Source organism: Eutrigla gurnardus (assembly GCF_963514095.1).
Source record: "Eutrigla gurnardus genome assembly, chromosome: 23".
NCBI classification, from domain to species: Eukaryota; Metazoa; Chordata; class Actinopteri; order Perciformes; family Triglidae; genus Eutrigla; species Eutrigla gurnardus.
This window is the reverse complement of record NC_139934.1, coordinates 1,245,644-1,270,110: the sequence shown is the minus strand read 5'-3', so window position 1 is coordinate 1,270,110 and position 24,467 is coordinate 1,245,644. Positions and strand designations below refer to the sequence as shown.

The following is a 24,467-nucleotide window of genomic DNA, read 5'->3' as shown; positions in this document are numbered from 1 at the left end:
AGAAATCTAAAGATAAATGTTTGTCTAGTCTGAAAGTAAATAGACAAAAAAGGAAAAACACCACGAAGTGTCCTTGTTTCCGTCAGTAATGTGAAATAATAAAACAGAACCGCCCTCTCACACCCTGAACATCCCCCAAACATCGGCTGCATACGCTGTAGACGGGTTTCTTCAGTCCTGCAGGCTCAGACAGGTCGTGAAGAGAACTTTGTTTTGGGGGTCCACGCTGGACCGGATGTCCAGCTTCGGGGCGGCTGACCTCTTGACTTCCTTTTAAAGAAAGGGAGCTTTGGGTTTCCCATTGGGAGGGTAAACAAAGCACAAAACCCCAGAGTAGAAGAAGGCCTCGGGTCGTACCGGGCGGGACGCCTGCTCTTTTCCCTTCACCTCGACGCACCCCGGCTCCGATGTTCGCCGCCCCGCAGGAATGCGTGTCTCCTTTCCACCGAAACGCCTCGCAGACTTCCAAGTCCTGTTTGGCTTAATTGCAAACAGACCGAAGCTGCAGATCGGAGTCGCTGCACAGCTTCCGTCGTCTCCTCCTCCTCCTCCTCATCAGCGGAGAAGAAACACAACGTGTTCCTTGCAAACATTTTTTTGGCTTCCCGTTTGACCCCTTTAAGACTTTTTAAACTGGTGGATTTGCTAAATCCCCCCCAAAAAAACCCAATTTTCCACAATTGGAGAAAAAGCCGCCACATTAGAGTTTAGCCTGGAACAAAAAGAAAACGATCCTCTAAAGCAGACGCAGTGGAAAGCAACACGAACCCTCCAGAGACGAATTGAAAGCAGAGTTGTTTGATTACCCGTCGGCCAATAAAACAGGCGGTCGGGTGGGGGGAGCTAATAATCCGCCGTTAGCTGTTATAAGGTGCGGAGCGAGGTGTTGAAATCAAAGGCTGTACATTCCAGCTCATTTCCTGTTTTCACCAAAAAGAAAAAAAAGAACTCGTCACGATGACGAGGACGTTTCACATCTGTCCTCCATATTCCCCGAACCCCCCCGCCACATCTGGGCCACATCTCTTAATTTGTTTGGAGAAACACGTTTTCCAGCTCATTCTTATGTCACGACTGTTTTTTAAAACAAATACATTTTAGGACAAATATCCGATGTTCTTTCAAAGAGACACTTGTTTTTTTTTTGTTTTTTTTTGTTTTTTTGGGAGAATCAGCAATCAGCATTGTGGTCATTGTTAAACATTTTACTTACAATTTTAATTTCTTGAAAGAAGCCGACATTAAGATGGAAATTATGTCGTGAAACGTTAGCATGGTTTTGTCGCAGCTATCCCAGAAGCAAATTAAAACCGTTAGCAGCATTTAAATGTTCTGTTTGTCCGAATCGATATTCCGACAGACTGGAGTTCTACAGAATTCACGGGATCACAACTGTTTCGGAGCTACAGGTGTTTCAGTTTAACCGGTGACCGTGTTAACTGGTGTCTTCCAGACAAACACGTTCGTGATTGCTCGTTATGTAAAATTGTTTGTGTAAAACACAGATTGTTTAAAATGACAGAAGTTCTTAACTGACTGTCTTCTGGAATTTCAGCTTCAATATAACGAGTGAAACCTTAACGATGTTTTTTGAGTTTAGTAGCTTTGAAGAGATTCTAGCTAACGGATTCAGTTTTCCTGTCAGAAAAATGATTTCATCTTTGAAGAAAACCAGTGAAGTCTGGATGAAACTCATTCATCATTAATTAAGCAAGAAAAAACAATTAAAACTTTCCTGCTGTTTTCCGGCGTCGACACCACTTCCTGTCGCACGCTAGCTGCCAAATACTGAGCCCACGTGATTTTTCGTGACGAGACTTTAAACGGATTAATCGATGTTACCGTTTCTCAAACTCCGTGTTTTGAAATCCTAATTTCTTTTAATGATAGAAGTTTGATTCTTCTGCTTGGATAGAAAATCAGTGATTTAAACATTGTGTTGACTTCTGTACGATTCTGTCCATAATTAACCGAAGAGATTAATTAAACATATTTTTATGTTAATGCTTGTGTGTTTGCATTCTTTCCACTGCAGCTTCTCCAACAGTCCGATTTAATCATTCGTGATTTTTGCATATTTTGAGAAGGACTTTTGTGCGTATAATTTCCACGAAACCAGTATTTGTGGTTTTATTTAATTTAAGACGTGGTGAATAATCAGTTCTTCTTGTAAAGAGGCATTCACCCTCCCCTCTGCCCTCTTCTCTTATTTTAATTCAGCATCGGGGATCTTTTTGTTTTTTGTCCGTTCGCCCTCGAACAACAAAACAGGATGTTTTTGGTTTTATTTTTTCATGCGAGTCTGTTTGTTTTGTATTTATTCAATAGAAAACACGTCGTTCTTTCTGAAAGTTGTTTGCAAAGCTGCTATCTGTGTTAAAAATGTAAAAAAAAGGTCCATGTTGTAGGTTTTTCTGGAGCTTTCTACTGCATCCAACTTTGATTTCTCAGCAGAAATATCTGAAAAAGAGCACAAATTAATTAAACTCGGCTCTCCGATTAAAAATAAATGTGATCTTTTAATGAAAAACACAGTTGTTTTCCTCTCAGCGTTCCTCGTCGGTGTGAAAGCTGCAGATTAACATTCATCACATGCAGACAGCATGGGAACGCGTTTTCATCATTAATCACGTTTGTCGGGACTTTTTATACGCGACGCATTCACAGCCGCCTGTCAGGCCGGATAAAAGGAGATAAATCACATCCCATCACTCATTATTCTTTCATTCTTCCTCCTCCTTTAAACACAAACACTCCCAACGTTCAACTGTACCGACGTTAGAACGTAGAATTATCTCATCTCTAGATTTCACGACTTCTTCTACTTCATTTATCGACATGGATTCAGAACAATAAGCTTTAATTACAGAGCAGTTTAATAGAAAACATGTGCAACACATTGAAACAAAGACAAAACATTTAGACACTGAAAATACAGCAAATTATTAAAACATTGTTATAATTGTTAAAGAATGAAGAATAAATGATTTACCAAATGAATTTTAACTTCTCATTCCAATACATTTAACATTTTTTACATCGTATCCAGTTAATTCACTTTGCAATTACTGTCTTAATTTTATTTAATGTTTGATTTTATCCCCATCAAAATAATCTAGTTTATGACATTATGATAAATTATGATGAAGAGACCAAGATTATCTATAAATGAAGGAAAAAGTCCAATGTGTTTATTAATTAAACCACAATGGGTCCCGACGTTATTCAGAAAACAACTTGATCAAATAGAAATGTTACATTTCACAAAAATCCACAGAATTAGTATTTTTTGAGTTACTGCTCATCGTTTCCAAGGAAACCACCTGGTTTCGGTTAAACATCACGTATTGATTTAAATGAAAAGAACAGAAGATCGATTCTTAGAATCAAATTACTTTCACTTTTCATTCTTAACAATTTCCTTCATTCTAAAGCACAAAATCCAGTGTCTTCTCCCCATTATTATCATTATTATCGTTATTATCACTGTAATCAGTGCTAATGGGCACAGCTGATCGTTTGTATTGATTGTTGATTTAAGACCAATGATGCTAAAGCAGCTGTTTGTAATGAGCCACAGGTTTTCATCCCTTTAACTGTTTCCTCCCCAAACTGCTGGAGAGCATTAACACCATGCAGGACACACACACACACACACACAGACACACACACACACACACACACACACACACACACACACACACACACTTCGTCCCAAGAAGACGGCGGTCCCCACACGGCACATAAACAGACAGCTTTGACTCAGTCGGGGTCACATCAACACATCCTCCTGCAGTCATTCAACGCCAGTCAGCGGGGGGTCACTGTGTGTGTGTGTGTGTGTGTGTGTGTGTGTGTGGGTGTGTGTGTGTGTTCCCTAATCTAAACCCTTAATCCCCCCTAAATCCTCCTCTTCTTGTCTTTGCAGAAGAAAAAAGCAGCAGGAGAAATTAATGAATGAATGAGTGGCAGAAATGAGAAGGCCTCAATGTAGCGAATCAATGAATTACCCATCATGCTCTGGGGGGTGGCGTCCCTCCAGCAGCATTCAAGCTGCTGCCTCGTTTGGTTTGCTGCTTGGAGAGTTCTCTTTTTAAAGCAGGAAACCCCAGAAAGCAGGCGTCGGACTTTCTGTTTTGAATGTGATGCGTCACGTTGGACGTCCAGATTAAACACTTTATTCACTCTTTTAACTTTAAAAATGATGTTCAAGCCTAAATAGTGGCCGATGATGAAGAACGTGCCGGGAAAAAGAGGACCGCTCTGATCGGCGCCGCAGCCACTAAAAGCCGTCACCGCGGCGGACTCGTTTGTACCTGGAATGTACGATGATTCTGAAGTTTCCCACCGAGACGAGAGCCAGATGTTAGTGAGGGTTAGTGGGAGACGGGGATCTGGTCTCAAGATATCTCATGGTGTTCATTTAGTCCATTACGGTCCATTCAGAGTCCACCAGACCAGAAACAGGGGATGCTTTAGGGGGCGGGGCTTTTATTGTTTTTTTTATAGAGTTAATGTTTTCACAGATTGTATTTAATATGAAATGTGTTTGTGTCGTGTTGGTGGAATGTGGTGGTGATGGAGGAGGAGGAGGAGGAGGAGGAGGAGGAGGAGGAGATAAATCCTGAGATCTGGACTCAGAGAATGTTGCAGTTACGTGGTAAATGTTCAAACCTGCTGGACGCCAGTCAAGAAACAAGACCAGAACACACACACACACACACACACACACACACACACACACTCACACACACTCACACACACACACAGACACACACACACACACACAGACACACACACACACACACACACACACACAACCATATGAGACAGATGAGGCTTTAGGTCATTGACAGTCGGCGGTGAGCGTCTGTCGTCACTGTTTAACCAACAGAAGCTGAGTCGGCAGTTCACACACCCACACACACACACAGGGCTGCCTGCCTGTGTGTGTGTGTGGGTGTGTGTGTGTGTGTGTCTCTCTGTGTGTGTGTGTGTGTGTGTGTGTGTGTGTGTCTCTCTGTGGGTGTGTGAAGCCATTTGGTGGTTTTGGGGAAGATGAGGCGCCGTGACATCAGCATTGCTCAGCTTGAGAGTCGGCCGCTCGCTGCACAGTTCCCATGATGCTCCTCTGTGTGTGTGTGTGTGTGTGTGTGTGTGTGTGTGTGTGTGTGTGTGTGTGTGTGCGCGCTGTGGTGGAAACTGAGTGTAATGGCAGTGGAGTATTTTCTCTGTGTATTAGTACTTTTACTTTTCACAGTGTGGTATTAGTACTTTTACTTTTCACAGTGTGGTATTAGTACTTTTACTGCAGTAAAACTACGTGTACTGCAGTAAAACTACGTGTACTTAAAACTACGTGTACTGCAGTAAAACTACGTGTACTACTTCAAAGCCAACGATGCTTTATTTGCACGTCACGTGACCACATTATGAAAAGAGTGAATTAATGGATGAATCTGACCTAAATGTAGAACTCTAACACACTTGTAAACATCTCATGTAGAAACACATGAAGCCCTCCTCGCCCAGCCTGCCGTGACGTCACGCGGTCCTCCTCCTCCCTCGCGCTCCAAACCTCCCTGAAGGAGCAGAAGCCTTCAGAGAGGAGCGAGAGAGGGCGGGAGGACGGACCGGACCCTTCTTCTGTGGTTTCTGCAGCCATGCTGGACACGCTCACCTTCCTCCTGGAGAAGCTCCTCCTCCTCGCGCACATCAAGCTGTCCAGCCTCGCGCCTCCTCTGCGCGGCCGCGAGCGCGGAGAGCCGCCGTCGATCCGGCGCTGCGACCGGGACGAAGCTCCGCCGCCGCCGCTCCTCCCCCCCTCCTCCGCCGGAGCCCCGCACACCTTCCACCGGGGAGACCTGCTGGAGGTCCCGCGGACCCTCTTCACCCACTTCGGCATCTACCTGGGCGAGGACCGGGTGGCGCACCTCATCCCGGACATCCTGCCGGCGCTCACCGCCGACAGCCGGCACATCCAGGAGATGGTGACGAACACGCGCCTGCTGCTCGGCGTGCTCTCCAAGCGCGCGACCATCCGCGTGGACTCCGTGGAGGACTTCGCGTACGGCGCCGGGATCCTGCTGAACGCCATGGACCGGGCGGTGCGCCGGAGCCCGCTGCCCGGGGAGGAGGTGGCGCGGCGGGCGGAGCGGCTGGTGGGCTCCGTGTCCTACAGCCTGCTGTGGAACAACTGCGAGCACTTCGTCACCTGCTGCCGCTACGGGGCCGCGCAGAGCCTGCAGACCGACCAGGTGAGACGGTTCTCCCGCGTGCACGTGGTTTACGCGCGTGATCGGAGCTGTGGATGTGGTTAAGACGTTTTGGTTTTTAGGAGAAAACGGAGACGACCGTCCACCGTGACGTCACGATGGAGACATTTTCCAAACGGCCTGTTTAGTGCAGCATTAAAGGAGAAGTTTGCATCTCGATGTTTCCTTCTGAAAACCAGGCTGGACGCTTTCAGCCTCTAAACATGCAGAAAGTAGTTCTGGTTCGTTTCTGTGATTCCTAAAAAAGTGCTTCACAGAGGCAGTAAGTCCATTAATATCAGTAATCATACAGTAATATCAGTGTGTCTGCTCAGATGTTTGCAGGTTTTGTTAAGTTCAGTTTAGTTTCTGGGGAGCCTGAGAGAGAAAATGCATGAAAACATCAGATATTAAAGACGTAAAATGAGTCAAATCATCTTTCCTCGATCTAAATGAGTTTAAATACCATGAAATAACCCATCAGGTCCACAGATGTTTCAGATTCAGCTTCAACATTTCAGGGGTGTAAAAGCTTAAAAACAAAGAAAAAAAGGGTCCAAACTCCTCCTCCTCCTCCTCCTCAAGGTGCTTCAGCATGTTTTTTAAACGAGAGGAAAATCTGGGTCGCTCCTCGGAAAAGTCCTGAGAACAAGAGCTGCATTCAGAGCAGAGACGGCTGCCAGAAACCAAACAGCAGCGAGTCAGACTGATGATGGAGGAGGAGGAGGAGGAGGAGGAGGAGGAGGGCCCCTCATCCATTAAGATACATCCAGGTCAGAGAGCCAACCTCGGAGAGATAATCCAATTAAAGCTGCTCTGATTTTCCACAATCCTCAAAAACATCAAATATAATAAAAAAGATAAGATTTTCATCTTTTTTTGGGGGGATTTAGAAACCTTCTAAGAACGTTTTTTATCGTTCAGGTGATAAAATCTAAGCAGGAGATTAGAAGAGCGCTCTTGTTTTGGAGCAATGACCTCACTATGATGCATTGTGTTCCTTCACAATAAAAGCCCTGTTGGATGGCTTTTGCAGAAAAATCCAAGAAATGCACTTTTTTTCTTATTAACTATTAACTGCTTACCGTTACCTTCATGTTGAGTGAAGGACATGGGGGGTTGTGAGGGGGCGTGGCCTGTTTGTCCCCTCAGACTCACTTCAGTCCTGCAAGAGAGTCCCCCCCCCCCCCCGATCAAGTTTCACTTCCTATAATTGCCAACCTAAACATCTGACCTGCAGTCTGGCAGTCTGGGGGGGGGGGTTAACAGGAGCTCATACAGGAGGTCTCGGGGGCCCCAGCAGTAAAATAAACACGTCAATTATATCCTTGAATCCTTTCTACTAGAAGTTTGCTCAGAGAAGTGAATATTTGATACAAGAAGAGATCTTTTATTTTGTTAGTTTTAAGGTTAAACATCAGAGCTCCGTGTTATTGGTTGAAACCTCCGACTAATCCAAACAAAGTTCCCGGTGATGGCAATGTGCTTTCCCTACTCTGTGACGAGTGTGTGGGCGGGGCGATGTTACCATGTAGTAGCTGGCTACTTAGCTAGCTTCTATGCCGCTATGCTTTCATGCTGCACTGGTTGCAGAAGGTTATCTGAACAGTTTTCTATCTGGAGTAATGTGGCTTCGTACGCTGTGATATGAGACATTCAATTGATACAGTTTACTCGCTAGTTAGCTACCTAGCATGCTAATTCCACCATGCTTTTGTGCTACATTGGTTCCAACTTTCTCACATAACCCTCCTGGAGACTTCGTGACTGAACATTTATGTAAATTCCATGTTTGACACTTGAATTGTGACATTCGTATTCATGTTCCTTCCCCTTTCTTTTCCAGTTCTGTGAGTGGCTGAAGTCGCTGATCCGGGACAAGCGTAACGTCGCCCTGACGGCGCTGCTGGGCCTCGTGTCCATGGCGTGCTGGGGCGTGTCCTCCGCCACCGCCGTGCCCACCCTCCTCATCCCCTTCACCCTCTGGATGGCGAGCTAGAAAGCTTCATTCATAGAGACTGACAGACAGGAAGGACTCTCATACTTACTTACTAATAACACAATAGGGACTCTCGTAGCTGCTGCACCGGAGGCAATGCTTTTTTAGATTTTTCTGTTTGATTCGAGGTAACGGAAGAAGAAGAAGAAGAAGAAGAAGAAGAAGAAGAGCGTAGTCAGCATCAGCAACATTAGCAAACTTTTAAAAAAGACAAAAACTTTTAGTATCGTCCACATTTTCTTATTGAGCGCTTAGCAACTTTAAATTGTTGCCTTAAAGAGACCAAAGATCATTTTTCAATCATTTGTTTGACTGAAGCTGCAGGTTTTATACTCAAAGGAGTTCTTTTTTTACTTTTTGTTTTGTTTGTTTTTTTGCATTTTTTAGCGACATCATATGACACATCGGAAGACATTAAACCACAATAACAAAAGATATTGGCGAAGTGGTGAGTCAGTGTTGCATCATGGGAGTCGTTTTTTAAGCTCAGCTCCAGAATATTTTGACTTTATTTGGTGAAAAACACTTTTCGACTCTTAAAGGCACATGAACTCTCCCCAAAAAGATACAAAAAAGATGTTTTTACCAGCTTTCAACTTCATTCCACTGTCTTGAAAATCCTTGAAAAACCTTGTTTTTGACCTTGTTTTCAAGGCCCTTCTTCTGTAAATGTCTGTATATATCCTTCATGGCCTGATTGTTCTCACAGTCACAAACTGTTGTACAGAATTTATTTTTTAAGATGCTTTAACACTTTATATGTTTATTCTGTGTAAATAAAGGATTCGCTGAATTCTGGGATTTTGAGACATTTCTGGTGATTTTTTTAAATGTAAACATTTTTATGCAAAAATAATGAATTTAAACATCGGAGAATAAGAGCATCAGCATGAAAACAATTACTAAACTTCTGAGCTTATTGGAATCCAGCATCTTCATGTTTTCTTGGTAAAAACAACATAATTTATCCAAACATCAAGAAAATGAATTTACAGAAACATTTATTTTAGTCAAGAGAATCAACTTTACCTTCATTTTGGCAAAAATACTGAACTTGTTTGGTTGGAATTTCACTTTAATCAAATGCAATTTTTTGATGTTTAAGTCAAAGCTTTTTTAAAGAGAAATACTGAGAAATGTATTCATATATAAAATAACTTATAATATAAAAATAATTTAATACAATTAATTTGGATAATCATGTATTTTAAAATATACAAATGACAAATATGTTGTAATAAATACATTTTTAATTGTATTTACTTAGATAAATATGCAGGCATGCTTTTTCTCAGATCTTTGGTAAACAAAGATATATTTTACACTGAGGTTATGTATAATATATCACCCATTACATTATTATTATTATAATAATTGAAAGACACGTAGCTTACAGTAAATTGAATGTCTGCTGCATAATAATCATGAATGTTTCTCTTCATGGAAACATCCAGTTGAGCTGTATCTCCCTCTGCTGGCCGACTGTAGGAACTACAACAACATGAAGAGCACGTTGTCCAGCAGGAAACAGAGAGAAGTAATCAATTCTACATTAATGCAGTAAATCTATTATCCATTATTAGTTATTTTATTCATTTGAAAACACAATCATCTTATTTGTTGCAATCTTTCCACGTGTTACGGAGTATAAATATGTGAAATACTGCGTTCTCTTGTAATGGTGCAGGTTTGAACTCAGAGTTGTTTGTTTCTGCGTTGCTGCCGTTGCCGTTAGAAACAAGTTGCTTAATGTTGCTTAATTCTGATAATCTCTCTGTTGTTGTGAGGATTTATGTTGATTCCGTTTAATTCTCTCTGGACTGCTGAGGATTTCCATTTTCTGTCTAAATTCCTACTTTTGACTTCACTGCGTTTTTCTGACAGCGTTACTTTAGAATATCATGTATGTGTTACTACATTGGAGTACTTGTACCTCTTGCTGATCCTTCTGTTTTGCTGTATCTCTGGGTATAAAGCTGTGAACAGAGCTGATCCTGGAGCAGCCCGGTGGTTTAATCCTGAGTGCTCCTCCCAGCTCAGAATAAAACCACCGTCTCCTCCTCCTCCTCCTCCTCCTCCTCCTCCTCCTCGCCTGCTCCTCTTCATCAACATGTTCCCTCTGCAGCTGCTCGCTCTGCTCTTCATCGCCACGCCGACGAGCCCCGAGCCGGAGGACCAGAGGAGACGGAGGGGGGAGGACCGGCGGACCGGGGGGAGAGACAGAAAGCTGGCTCTCCAGAGGGGAGACCTGCTGGAGGTCCCCAGGACTCTGTTCACCCACTTTGGGATCTACCTGGGGGGAGGCAGGTGAGGATCCGGGTCAGACACGAGGTCTGGGCTGACATCTCAAAATGAAAAACTAAATGAGTTTTATTTTCACTCTCTTCCTCTGTCCTACCTGTCTGTCTTCATGTCCTTCCTGTCTGTCTTCCTCTGTCCTACCTGTCTGTCTTCCTCTGTCCTACCTGTCTCTCTTCCTCTGTCCTACCTGTCCCTCTTCCTCTGTCCTACCTGTCTGTCTTCTTCTGTCCTACCTGTCCCTCTACTTCTGTCCTACCTGTCTGTCTTCTTCTGTCCTACCTGTCCCTCTTCTTCTGTCCTACCTGTCTGTCTTCCTCTGTCCTACCTGTCTGTCTTCATCTGTCCTACCTGTCTGTCTTCTTCTGTCCTACCTGTCTGTCTTCTTCTGTCCTACCTGTCCCTCTTCTTCTGTCCTACCTGTCTGTCTTCCTCTGTCCTACCTGTCTGTCTTCCTCTGTCCTACCTGTCTGTCTTCTTCTGTCCTACCTGTCTGTCTTCTTCTGTCCTACCTGTCCCTCTTCTTCTGTCCTTCCTGTCTGTCTTCTTCTGTCCTACCTGTCTGTCTTCCTCTGTCCTACCTGTCTGTCTTCCTCTGTCCTACCTGTCTGTCTTCTTCTGTCCTACCTGTCCCTCTTCTTCTGTCCTACCTGTCTGTCTTCCTCTGTCCTACCTGTCTGTCTTCATCTGTCCTACCTGTCTGTCTTCCTCTGTCCTACCTGTCTGTCTTCATCTGTCCTACCTGTCTGTCTTCCTCTGTCCTACCTGTCTGTCTTCATCTGTCCTACCTGTCCCTCTTCCTCTGTCCTACCCGTCTGTCTTCTTCTGTCCTACCTGTCCCTCTTCTTCTGTCCTACCTGTCTGTCTTCATCTGTCCTACCTGTCTGTCTTCATCTGTCCTACCTGTCTGTCTTCCTCTGTCCTACCTGTCTGTCTTCCTCTGTCCTACCTGTCTGTCTTCTTCTGTCCTACCTGTCTGTCTTCCTCTGTCCTACCTGTCTGTCTTCCTCTGTCCTACCTGTCTGTCTTCCTCTGTCCTACCTGTCTGTCTTCTTCTGTCCTACCTGTCTGTCTTCCTCTGTCCTACCTGTCTCTCTTCCTCTGTCCTACCTGTCTCTCTTCCTCTGTCCTACCTGTCTGTCTTCTTCTGTCCTACCTGTCTGTCTTCTTCTGTCCTACCTGTCTGTCTTCCTCTGTCCTACCTGTCTCTCTTCCTCTGTCCTTCCTGTCTGTCTTCATCTGTCCTACCTGTCTGTCTTCATGTCCTACCTGTCTCTCTTCCTCTGTCCTACCTGTCTGTCTTCATCTGTCCTACCTGTCTCTCTTCATCTGTCCTACCTGTCTGTCTTCCTCTGTCCTACCTGTCTCTCTTCATCTGTCCTACCTGTCTGTCTTCCTCTGTCCTACCTGTCTCTCTTCCTCTGTCCTACCTGTCTCTCTTCATCTGTCCTACCTGTCTGTCTTCATCTGTCCTACCTGTCTCTCTTCATCTGTCCTACCTGTCTGTCTTCCTCTGTCCTACCTGTCTCTCTTCCTCTGTCCTACCTGTCTCTCTTCATCTGTCCTACCTGTCTGTCTTCATTTCCTACCTGTCTCTCTTCCTCTGTCCTACCTGTCTCTCTTCATCTGTCCTACCTGTCTGTCTTCCTCTGTCCTTCCTGTCTGTCTTCCTCTGTCCTACCTGTCTGTCTTCCTCTGTCCTTCCTGTCTGTCTTCCTCCGTCCTACCTGTCTGTCTTCCTCTGTCCTTCCTGTCTGTCTTCCTCTGTCCTACCTGTCTGTCTTCCTCTGTCCTACCTGTCTGTCTTCCTCCGTCCTTCCTGTCTGTCTTCCTCTGTCCTACCTGTCTGTCTTCCTCTGTCCTTCCTGTCTGTCTTCCTCCGTCCTACCTGTCTGTCTTCCTCTGTCCTTCCTGTCTGTCTTCCTCTGTCCTACCTGTCTGTCTTTCTCTCTCCAGAGTCGCTCATTTCATCCCAGACATCCTCCCCGTCGTCTCCGGTGATCCGCTGAGAATCAAACAGATGGTCACCAACATCCGACTCCTACTGGGAGTCCTGGCCAAGGTACCACAGCTCCCAGTAGACCCTTTAGACTCCTACTGGGAGTCCTGGTCCAGGTACCACAGCTCCCAGTAGACCCTTTAGACTCCTACTGGGAGTCCTGGCCAAGGTACCACAGCTCCCAGTAGACCCTTTAGACTCCTACTGGGAGTCAAGGTACCACAGCTCCCAGTAGACCCTTTAAACTCCTACTGGGAGTCAAGGTACCACAGCTCCCAGTAGACCCTTTAGACTCCTACTGGCAGTCCTGGTCCAGGTACCACAGCTCCCAGTAGACCCTTTAGACTCCTACTGGGAGTCAAGGTACCACAGCTCCCAGTAGACCCTTTAGACTCCTACTGGGAGTCAAGGTACCACAGCTCCCAGTAGACCCTTTAGACTCCTACTGGGAGTCCTGACCAAGGTACCACAGCTCCCAGTAGACCCTTTAGACTCCTACTGGGAGTCAAGGTACCACAGCTCCCAGTAGACCCTTTAGACTCCTACTGGCAGTCCTGGTCCAGGTACCACAGCTCCCAGTAGACCCTTTAGACTCCTACTGGGAGTCAAGGTACCACAGCTCCCAGTAGACCCTTTAGACTCCTACTGGCAGTCCTGGTCCAGGTACCACAGCTCCCAGTAGACCCTATTTCACGACTTATTTAAGGACTTTTTGACGATTTTCTTCTCGACGAGTTGAAGTATTGATCGAGGCGGACCGCCTGTTAACGTGATGTGTCGTCCTCAGCGCGGCAGCGTGAGGGTCGACTCCGTGGAGGACTTCGCCTACGGATCGGAGGTCCTCGTCAACACGCTGGACCAGGTGACAGGAAACAGGAAACACCACGACACTCGTTGGGTTTCACTTTGAACACAGAGCTGCTGCTGCTTTTATTTGACAGGAAACATAGTTCTAAGTATGCAAGTAGAAGTACATATACCTGAACATTCTACTTAAAGTACAGTAATGAAGTACTTGTACAACACCAGGTGTGCAGCCGGCCGGCGCTGCAGGCGGAGGAGGTGGCGAGGCGGGCGGAGAAGCTGCGGGGTCACGTGACCTACAGCCTGCTGTGGTACAACTGTGAACACTACGTCATGTACTGTCGCTACGGCAACGTCACCAGCTTCCAGACCTTCCAGGTAACGTGTACAGGGACATCATGGTCCAGGTCTCTCTGGTCCTGGTCCAGGTCTCCCTGGTTTCTCACACTGACCTTTAGCTGCGAGCGGTTTAATTTCTGCTGCAGATTAATTCACAGATCAGCGCCGCCTCCCTGCTTAATTGGGGTTAAGCCTCCGTGTTGCAGCCATGAAAAGCTCTTTGTTCGGTTCATCTCATGTGACTGAAAAATGTGAGGGGTAGCGGAGTAGAAGTACACAAATACTGAAGTACCTTTAAAAGTACAGTTCATCACCCAAAAACACGAATACTACAGTATTCTTTTACATTTAGTATACCATTCGTCATTCTAACAGTATTTAATGCTGTAACATGCAGAAATAAAAAGAGACAATATGAAAGGAATAAATACTTAAATATGTTTCTCATCTCATCATCAGGTATCTAATCTACAGACTCAACGGCTCCATCTAGTGGCCGATTAGTGATATGAACACTGTTCTTCTTCTTCTCTTCCTTAGTTCTGTAAGACAGCGAGGAAGCTGTTGCTCAGTCGGCGTGTTGCCAAGGCGACGGCGGTGCTGGGGGCGTGTCTGCTCTTCAACCTCGAGGCGGTGACGTCATGCTCCGCCCTGCTCGCCGTCCTGCTGCCCTTCCTCATCTGGATGGCGGCTTGAGAACAGAAAGAAAGAATAATCTGTAAAAAAAATGACACGATAGTAAATAAAGGTTGTCTTTAATCAGACATTTAGTGGTCACGTTGTTTATTTTTTATTTTAAAAACCCTCTCTTGTATTCTATTAAATTAAAGTAAGCCTCGCACTTTATTCATGTTTTACTTCTCTGCATTCTGAATTACTCGTCTTTAGATCAAGAGGGATTTGTCGTGAATGCTTCATGTTTCTAATCGGACACTATTCGGGGCTGCACCAGCATCCTGGTACCATCAACATCCGCTCCAGTCAAACTCTCTCGCGCCTTTCCCTCCTGACAACAACGCTGTAACAAAGATGGAGGCCGCGGCGGCCGGTGGCCTCGCGCAGCTCTCTAAGACCGAGATGCTGAGAGGAGTCGTTGCCGACAGACTGACGGCGGCCGCGCGGGAGATCCTAGCGGTGGTCGAGAGCACCGTGGCCGGCTTCGAGGAGGAGGCGGCGGGCTTGAGGCAGGAGATCGACCGGCAGAAGAGGATGCTGGAGGTTCTCATCCAGCCGCGGGTCAAACTGGAGCCGCTAGGTCAGAGTTCACTTTAATAACGCGGCGTTACAAATAATACCGCGCAAAACACGGCTGGTGTGACGTCACAGCAGCACGACGGTGGAGTTTCATAGTACAAATCCGTTTATCAGTTTGAGTCAGTTTAGCTACTTACCCAGCTAGGTGCTAAGCTAGTCACCCTACTAGTTGCTAAGCTACTTACCCAGCTAGGTGCTAAGCTAGTCACCCTACTAGTTGCTAAGCTACTTACCCAGCTAGGTGCTTAGCTAGTTACCCAGCTAGGTGCTAAGCTAGTAACTCAGCTAGGTGCTAAGCCAGTCACCCTACTTCTTGCTAAGCTAGTCACCCTACTAGTTGCGTAGCTAGTTATCCAGGTAGGTGCTAAGCTAGTAACTCAGCTAGGTGCTAAGCCAGTCACCCTACTTCTTGCTAAGCTAGTCACCCTACTAGTTGCTAAGCTACTTACCCAGCTAGGTGCTTAGCTAGTTACCCAGCTAGGTGCTAAGCTATTTAACCTACTAGTTGCTAAGCTAGTTACCCAGCTAGGTGCGTAGCTAGTTACCCATGTAGGTGCTAAGCTAGTAACTCAGCTAGGTGCTAAGCCAGTCACCCTACTACTTGCTAATCTAGTCACCCTACTAGTTGCTAAGCTACTTACCCAGCTAGGTGCTTAGCTAGTTACCCAGCTAGGTGCTAAGCTATTTAACCTACTAGTTGCTAAGCTAGTTACCCAGCTAGGTGCTAAGCTAGTCACTCAGCTAGTTGCTGAGCTAGTCACCCTACTAGGTGCTAAGTTAGTGACTCAGCAAGGTGCTATGCTAGTCACCCTACTAGTTGCTAAGCTAGTCAGCCGACTAGGTGCTAAGCTAGTCACCCAGGTAGGATCCGCTGGCGTCTTCATATTAACTTCAGTACGGTTTTATGGTACTTGTACTTTGAGTAGCGTTGAGTACTCCATTACTTCTCACCAGGACATATTGTAACGTAAATCTTTACATCGCAACATTTTACTTGACAACTTTAGTTTACTCTCAACATCCGTACTGTCTCATCCAGATGACAAGTTTCTTGTCTGCCAGTCGGTCGGAGGAGGAGCAGGAGGAGAAGCAGCAGCAGGAGGAGGAGGAGAAGCAGCAGGAGGAGGAGGAGAAGCAGGAGGAGAAGGAGGAGCAGGAGGAGGAAAACCTCCCCAAGAAGAAGAGCATTTCACATTTGAGCTGCGTAAGTTTAATTTAACTGTGAAAAGACATTGAGTTGTTTTTGTTTACTGTAAAGTCATTAATTTATTATTCATGTTGTCCAGATATGGAGGACTTGGGGACCCAGCACATCTTCGCCCCCATCGATGAAGACGAGGCTGGAGATGAGAAGGAAGAGTCTGCTGAGCAGCCAGTAGTACAGGGCACCAGTCTGGATCAGGAGGCTCTGGTGGACCCGGATCAGGAGGCCCCGGTGGACCCGGATCAGGAGGCCCTGGTGGACCTGGATCAGGAGGCTCTGGTGGACCCGGATCAGGAGGCTCTGGTGGACCCGGATCATGGGAAGCCAAATACAAGGTTTCAAACAGGATGTGATTATATCACCCAGACTTGCAGAACCACAATGAAGGATTTTAAATGAGTTTTTCTTGCAGAGTTCAATCTGTGGGGAAGAAGCACAAGAGGAAGAGGACTACTGTAGACCTCCCAGTGGGTCTGTTGCAGGCCTCCCAGACCAGTACGCTCCCAAAAGACGGTAAGAAACAGAAAAACAGGTGAAACTATACCAAAGTCCAACCTCACTTCCAGTAAGTGACTGGTTTTGTTTGTGTGTTTTAGGGTTCGAGTCCCCGGTCCCGCTGGTGTTGAAGTGTCCCCGGGGCATGCAGGAACTGGACTTCCTGGACCTGCTGAGGTCCACCTTCCCCCAGCTGCTGTCCGGAATGATGGATGTCTTCACAGACGACACTCATGGGAACCTGATCCCACTGAGACTCGGGAAGCTGACGGCGGAGGAGGTCCGGAGGTCCATCCGGTCCACGGGGAGAGGGGGGTCCACCCTGTTCATCCGAGTGAAGGTGGATCCCTTTTATTTTCCAGACCAGCAGCGTTGGACAGTTCACGAGCCGCTCTCAAAGGAGTAACTCCTAATGTTGAATTCTTTCATTATTAAAGAATCCAACTGTGGTGGTGAAGAAACTTCCTCCCCCGCAGGGAAACCACGACGCCGCCCCCGACCACGCCAGGAGGGAGGACAGCCGGCCTGGGAGGTGAGACAGGAAACAGGACTCTGACTCATGTAATGATGTAAACACGCAACAAATATTTAGTTTTTAAGGCCTGGTACGGGTGCTGGAAATCCTTGAAAACCCTCGGATTTTATTGTGGTGTTTTCAAGGTTTGAAAAGTGCTTGGATGTAGACTAAAGGTCTTGAAATGTGTGTTGTATGTGATGACATCTATGATAGAACAGAGAAAAGAAGATCTCCATATTTGAGGGACTGAAAACAGCATTTTGTGACATTTCTTTATGAAAAATGCCTTTTGATGATGAACAGATGATGAAAATAGTTGGTGATTATATTTCTGTGGATCTGTTAGTGGAATTAGTTTTCCTTTCATTTGTGGTCCTTCTGTAAAAAGCTGTCTCCAAACATCATGTTGGTTGTTTAGAGGACAATAACATCTCATTTAATGTGATGAACAAGTGACATAATAAGTAGACTGAATACTGACCATTGGATTGATACAAAGATGGAGTTTACCACAGCTGGAAGGGGCTGGAAAAGCATGGAAATGCACCTTGAAGTGCTTAAGAAGGGCTTTGGAAAAGGTGTAGGAACCCTAGTTTTTCCAGGCAGAAAGACATTTTGACATAAAATGATACGATGAAATAGATATTTTTTTGCAGATTTTGTTTTAATTGGGGGAAATTATTTTAACAAAAGGCAACTTGATATGGAAACAGTTTCTGACTCCTGCATTCTGACCACACAAGGTTTTATTATCTTAATGTTCAGATTTGGACAATTTAAAAAAATATCTTTTTACATAAAGTATTATCTTATTGCATTTAAATCCTGACGCTGCTTATTTCCTTTCAGTTCCCACAACAGTCCGGCAGAAAACACAGAGAACAAGTCGAAGCGGCGACGAAGGAAACGTGGAATATCGGAGACGGGCGACTTCGCCGGCTTTTCTTCTGAGCACTCTGCAGCCGAGAGCCATGGACGCAGCGGAGATGATGATGACGTGGAAGATGACAGAGATGAGTGGAAACCAGACGAGAGCGGCACGGAGACGAGAGCGAGGGAAACCCGGAGGACGAGCAGGAGGCGAAGAGTCCAAATGGAGAGCTACAAACGGATGAAACTGTCCGGTAATGGTGAAGTTCTGACCTGTAAAGTCTGCGGAGATTCACGCAGATCCACCAACATGCTGATCAAACACTCCTGGACTCACGTGGACCAGCGAGAGCGGCTCTGCGGGGTCTGTGGACAACGTTCAGAGTCTGCAGAGGAGCTGAAGACTCACCTTCAGAGTCACCAGCAGCTACACAGCTGCCCCGTCTGCGGGAAGACCTTCCTCAACGCTCTCAGTCGAGATCTGCACGCCAGCGTCCACATGGGGGAGAAACCGTACCAGTGCCACATCTGCCACAAAACCTACATGTTGAGGTCCAGTTTGAGGTCCCACCGGTGGGAGCACGTGGAGGAGAAACCCCACAAGTGTGACCTCTGCGGTCAGACCTTCGGTTTCAGATACAGGCTGCAGATTCACAGGAAGAGCCACGCAGGTGAGAAACCTACCGCCACTCCACACGGGACGCCGTGCGTTAGGATTCATCAGCTCTACAAAGAAAAAACTCAGTCCTCCCACCGTATCTTCGCTATTTAAGAAGGATCATTTCACAAACCAAACCATCGATCAGTTAGAGAATACTAGTTCAAGTTCTTTTTTAAAAACGTTTGTTTTTGTTCAGTCGAGGACTCTCAGAGCCCAGACGACACTGATGAAGAGGAGGAGGTGAAGAGGCGGAAAGGCCACGGTGATGAAGAGGAGGTTGTGTTGGGGTTTGTTGAGGAGGAGGTGCGTGCTGAGAAGCCGGTACAGAGGACCAGTCTGGATCAGAATTATCTGATACCACCTCAAAGGTTGAATATGATCAATATCACTTCATGTTTGTGTTTTTGCGACTGAGACTGAAATACTCTCAGAACCACATTGAAGGATTGTTGATTGTATTATTTCTCTTGCAGAATTCAGAAGTACATAAGCTTCAAAGTCTGTGTGTTGCAGGACTCTCACACCCTCTCGTTCGCCAAAGAGGGTAAGAGTGACGTGTTGAACGACTGCTGGCACTGAATATATGTAGGATTTGATTTAAACACAAATGTTAGTTTGTTTGAACTCGTAATTAACATCATGAATATTGATCAACGTTCATGATTGGCTGAAGAGCTCCATGATTTGGACAAAAAACAAAGTGTTCCCTGCATGTTGTGACAGATTTGTTTGTTTGTTAGGGTTTCGGTCTCCAAAGGTGTTGTTGAAGTGTCCCAGAAACCTGCAGGAAGCAGCCTTCCTGGACCAGCTGAGGACCACCTTCCCTCAGCTGAGCGGACCGCTTGAGCTCTTCATATCCGACAGGAGCAAGACCCTGTTGCCACTAAAACCCCCGTCGCTGACGGTGGAGGAGATCCAAAAGTCCATCAAGTTGATGGGGCGAGGGAAAGCGGTCCTGTACATCCGAGTAAAGTTGGATCCATTTTTACCAAAGTGAAACTGGTGTGACGTCCTTACATGACTGACACGAAGCTACTTCCTTCTCCACAGAGAAAAGTCCAGCCCCCCTCCGAAGTCCCTGCCAAAGTCCCCTCCGAAGTCCCTGCCGAAGTCCCCGCTGAAGTCCCCTCCGAAGTCCCTGCCGAAGTCCCTGCCGATGTCCCTGCCGATGTCCCCGCCGATGTCCCCGCCGAAGTCCCTCCGAAGGTCCTCGGCAACGCGAGAAGTGATGGGAATGCGACGAATGAGTGGTGAGGACGTGGTTTTCTGTATCCAGTGTAGCGTCCAACTACGGCGGAGTCAACAAACGAGATTAATCCACCATGCTTTCATGCTACTCTGGTGACTGGTCCGGGTGGATCGTCTCAAAGGCCGCCGCACTTAATCTTAATTAAGTAGTAAAGACAACAAATTAAAAACACCACCGTTGCCATAGTGACCCCAAAACTCCGCCGTAGCTGACGAGAATGGAATTGCGCTTTAATCTGCAGAGGTGAAACCCTCACTGTGTTTTCTGTTTGTGGCACATAAAACATGGAGATGACAGTGTTTTTGAGACCGGGATGATGTTTTGCTTTTTCATAGTGCTGATGATGCAATGTCTGAGGAGTCGCAGGAAGCTTTGGTGGAGGATTCCATGTTGGAGGTATGGAAAACCGGGCTCTAATAACGGCTCCATCCTTTTTTCCTCCATTAGAGTACTTAAAGTCATAAAAAAGGTTGATATCATCTGTCTGTCGCTGTAGAAACCGGGAGGAGAAGCTGGACCTGAACCCACCGGGGAGAAACTACTCCGCTGCCACCAATGTGGGCGCCTCCTTACAAAGGATAACCAGAAAAGTCACCGGTGCACTTGTAAACTGTACAAATGTGACAAATGTGGGGAGAGTTTTGGTCATCATAGGAGCTTCGTGGCTCACAGGTTCGATTGTGACGGAGTGAAACCGTACAGCTGTGAACAATGTGGGAAAAAGTTCACTTTGCTAAATCAATTAAATAAACACCGTCGCATTCACAACCGATTGAAACGGTACGGCTGTAATCATTGTGGGAAAACATTCACTCTGCAAACTCACCTAAATATCCACCTTCGCGTTCACTCCGAAGAGAAACCTCACAGCTGTGATCTATGTGGGGAAACCTTCACTCTGCTGACTCTCCTAAATATCCACCGTCGTGTTCACACCGGAGTGAAACCATACAGCTGCGATCAATGTGGGGAAACGTTCATTCGGCTGAATATGTTGAATAGCCACCGCTGCGTTCACACCGGAGAGAAACCGTTCCACTGAGAACGGACAGCAACCGTACGTCTGCCACGGCTGTGGGCCAACGTTCGAGTCCGTAGGCGAGCTGACGGTCCACCACTGCAAACGCACTGCTGCCAACAATGTCAGGAGACCTCCAGCAGCCTGTAGCTCCTGAAGAGCCACCAGCGCATCACATAGGGAAGTGCTTCAGCTGTGAGAGTCAGGAGGAACTACTTACTGCCGAGCTCGGAACGGAAGAGTTTCCAGTCCTTCCCTTCGGGTCTGAAGTCGGGAAATCGGAGATCGTTTCAGTGCTGAAGAAGATAAAATAGATATAAATAGTGCCTGTGTGTTATGTAACAAAATATTAAGTGTGGATGTCTTCCCGTTACGGTTCACGTCATATATCGTTTTGTAGTTCAACGCTTCATTTTTCCTCATCTGTGTTAATGTAAGTCTTCGTTTGAATTTAAGTGAACATTTTATGAATTTAAGGGAAATTAAAGTTAGGAGAAAGACCACCAAGAGAGCTCCCACTGTAGCAGTGATTTTCATTACTTTGGTTTTCTCTGCTGCTAAAAAGCCTTTCTTTTTGTTTAAACTTTCTGGCAGCTTTTTAAAGATTTAATCCCAGTCTGCGTCGACCACTCGGCCTCTTCGCCCTCTGTTTTTTTATCGACCAGTAGGGGGGTCCAGGTCTTGTCTTTCTACTTTTTTATCTTTCATATATTTTTAATCTACCTCTAGTCGATGGAAAGAGTAACATTACAACTTTATTGCTGCTCGATATATTAATGCAAAGTCATGACTCAAACATTTCTCGTTCACAGTAGAAATTGTAGAAAAAGAGTCATTTTAGTCAAAAATTGTTTTCTCACAATTTTGTCAGTTATTTTTAAATAATAAAAACATTGATTATTTTGTCACTTTCACATAAGTTTTGATGTTATTGTGTGATGAATATTCGGGTCGGCCGGTGCTTTAACAATCCATTCAATCCGATATGTTCACTTGAGAACTTGTTTTCTTTGTTCACATTAAAACAGTCGACGCAAAACGGAGGCTTCGTCTCGTCATTTGAAACTAAATAAAATAAAATGCCTGCTGTGCGTTGATTGTACGCCGACGTTGAGTGATGGTTCTGCTGCTTATTTTTTATTTGTTTTTTACTAATAGGGCAACATGTAAGTACAAGAACAGGGATTTTATATTTATTATTTAATTTGTTACATTTAATTTGTTTTATAATAGGTTTTTATTTAATTTTGTCATATTTGACCGTTTTTAAACTTTCAAAAATACCTTATGTTTTATGTTGTATTTTTCTATTTTATTTTATATTCATGTTTTATTATTATTATTATTTTTTTTGTCTTTTTTCTATTCTGTTTTATTTTTTTCCCCATTTACGTAGGTACTTACATAGGTATGGTCCCGCCTCCCCCGTGTGAACGTGCTGATTGGCTCAGAGGCGCTGGCCTTCACGTCAATCATTTCACGTCATCCGCCCGTTGGTTCGAGCAAATGGAAGGTTCCAGTTCGTTTCCAGGTCCAGTTTTTTTTCACCGTTAAAGTTTCTGTTGAAGAACGTAAGTAAACGTGACATTATCTATGGACTCTTGGCTGATTTAAGTTTTAATCCTGTAAAAAAGTAAAATAAAACTTTTAATGTGAAAGAAATGGCGGCAGACAGAAACAATTTAATACGTCGCGGTTAAAGCTAGCTAGCTAGCTAGCTAGCATTAACAAGCTAACCGTCAGCTCGAGAATCCATTGGTTTACGGCACAGAGCCGTTAGCTTACACGTTGCTAGTTTTTTAGCTTGTGGTGTTGTTTTGTGGTCCTTTTTGCTACTTTTTAATATTTTACGCATACCTGGCTGGTTAGCTCACTTCTTCATTTTACGTTAAACAGCTAAGCTACCTACAAATGAAGCTAACGTAAGTCGGTTCCCATGGAAACGTATTTAAAGCAGCCCGCCTGTGAGACGCTAAACCGAAATATGTGACTTTAAACCCACTAATTCAAGTTAAGTATGGCAGATTTGAGTTGTTTGCCATATTATGTAAGAATCTGTGATGTTTCATGAAAGTCAATGTTATTTTTTGGGGGGGCTTAAATATGGTTGAATGTGCTCAGCAGCGGCCCCAGAAAAGTATTATTGGGGGGGCAATGAGGGGGTCAGATTGTTTATAGGAGGTGCTAGTGAATTCTGACACCAACAAATAACACTATAATAGATATAGATGTACTGTTCCCGTGGCCGTGCTGATACACTACATACTGTCGAATGCATGTTACTAAACGTTTATCATCAAACAAACACAAGCATATTTAACTACTTTTAATGAAATGAAGTGCCAAACAACAAGCACAAAACAATACAAATCCACCACAGAGAACATCTGTGATTTACAAGAGTGTAACTGAGAATTATAGCACAGTGTATAGTTGTATACAGTATACTCTTACAACTGTCTCTTAACTCACTAAATATGTTTCCTCTCTCCTTCTGTTCTCCTCTCCTTCACTCTCCACTCCTGTCTTCCTCTCCTCTAAACTCCTCCTCCTCACTCTCCACTCCTGTCTTCCTCTCCTCTAAACTCCTCCTCACTCTCCACTCCTGTCTTCCTCTCCTCTAAACTCCTCCTCACTCACTCTCCACTCCTGTCTTCCTCCTCTCCTCTAAACTCCTCCCCACTCTCCACTCCTGTCTTCCTCCTCTCCTCTAAACTCCTGCTCCTCACTCTCCACTCCTGTCTTCCTCTCCTCTAAACTCCTCCTCACTCACTCTCCACTCCTGTCTTCCTCTCCTCTAAACTCCTCCTCCTCACTCTCCACTCCTGTCTTCCTCCTCTCCTCTAAACTCCTCCCCACTCTCCACTCCTGTCTTCCTCCTCTCCTCTAAACTCCTGCTCCTCACTCTCCACTCCTGTCTTCCTCCTCTCCTCTAAACTCCTCCTCCTCACTCTCCACTCCTGTCTTCCTCTCCTCTAAACTCCTCCTCCTCACTCTCCACTCCTGTCTTCCTCCTCTCCTCTAAACTCCTGCTCCTCACTCTCCACTCCTGTCTTCCTCCTCTCCTCTAAACTCCTCCTCCTCACTCTCCACTCCTGTCTTCCTCCTCTCCTCTAAACTCCTCCTCCTCACTCTCCACTCCTGTCTTCCTCCTCTCCTCTAAACTCCTGCTCCTCACTCTCCACTCCTGTCTTCCTCTCCTCTAAACTCCTCCTCCTCACTCTCCACTCCTGTCTTCCTCCTCTCCTCTAAACTCCTGCTCCTCACTCTCCACTCCTGTCTTCCTCCTCTCCTCTAAACTCCTGCTCCTCACTCTCCACTCCTGTCTTCCTCCTCTCCTCTAAACTCCTCCTCCTCACTCTCCACTCCTGTCTTCCTCCTCTCCTCTAAACTCATGCTCCTCACTCTCCACTCCTGTCTTCCTCTCCTCTAAACTCCTCCTCCTCACTCTCCACTCCTGTCTTCCTCCTCTCCTCTAAACTCCTGCTCCTCACTCTCCACTCCTG

At 45.6% G+C, this 24,467-nt stretch overlaps 3 protein-coding genes across 4 annotated transcripts in view; all 3 read left to right on the top strand.

Moving 5' to 3' along the window:
• The window catches only part of LOC311008983 (uncharacterized protein), a 12,607-nt gene extending 10,603 nt beyond the window's left edge, over positions 1-2,004 (top strand). Inside the window, exon 20 of the mRNA XM_084002951.1 lies at positions 1-2,004. This exon is cut by the window's left edge and continues 949 nt beyond it. The gene's annotated coding sequence lies outside the window, so the exon portion shown is untranslated.
• A 3,517-nt stretch (positions 2,005-5,521) lies between these two features.
• On the top strand, positions 5,522-14,516 carry LOC311009060 (uncharacterized protein). Its single transcript, XM_084003034.1, has 9 exons — positions 5,522-6,257; positions 8,101-8,244; positions 9,549-9,555; positions 9,708-9,790; positions 10,379-10,560; positions 12,508-12,613; positions 13,338-13,412; positions 13,580-13,732; positions 14,234-14,516. The coding sequence occupies exons 1-9, from the start codon at positions 5,664-5,666 to the stop codon at positions 14,387-14,389; spliced, it is 1,500 nt and encodes a 499-aa protein (XP_083859160.1). The 5' UTR covers positions 5,522-5,663; the 3' UTR covers positions 14,390-14,516.
• Positions 14,517-14,602: 86 nt separating this feature from the next.
• Positions 14,603-21,988, top strand: LOC311009422 (uncharacterized protein; the record flags this gene model as incomplete). 2 transcript variants are annotated; one of them, XM_084003580.1, is made up of 14 exons in its annotated part: positions 14,603-14,948; positions 15,987-16,151; positions 16,234-16,486; positions 16,564-16,664; positions 16,748-16,986; positions 17,084-17,178; positions 18,013-18,704; positions 18,891-19,062; positions 19,168-19,238; positions 19,435-19,661; positions 19,745-19,821; positions 19,894-19,944; positions 20,279-20,339; positions 20,440-21,988. In XM_084003580.1, 14 exons carry the CDS (start codon positions 14,603-14,605, stop codon positions 20,983-20,985), a joined length of 3,096 nt encoding a protein of 1,031 aa, XP_083859706.1. In that variant the 3' UTR covers positions 20,986-21,988. The 2 variants fall into 2 exon arrangements, with proteins under 2 accessions (XP_083859706.1, XP_083859705.1); XM_084003579.1 differs by having other exon boundaries at positions 19,745-19,944.
• Between the last annotated feature and the right edge of the window lie 2,479 nt (positions 21,989-24,467).

Excerpts from the sequence above, each read along its gene's own strand:
- LOC311009060 (XM_084003034.1), top strand. The coding sequence starts at position 5,664 with ATGCTGGACACGCTCACCTTCCTCCTGGAGAAGCTCCTCCTCCTCGCG. Across the intron at positions 6,258-8,100 it reads AGAGCCTGCAGACCGACCAG|TTCTGTGAGTGGCTGAAGTC; the intron begins GTGAGACGGTTC and ends TTTCTTTTCCAG. Across the intron at positions 10,561-12,507 it reads ATCTACCTGGGGGGAGGCAG|AGTCGCTCATTTCATCCCAG; the intron begins GTGAGGATCCGG and ends TTCTCTCTCCAG.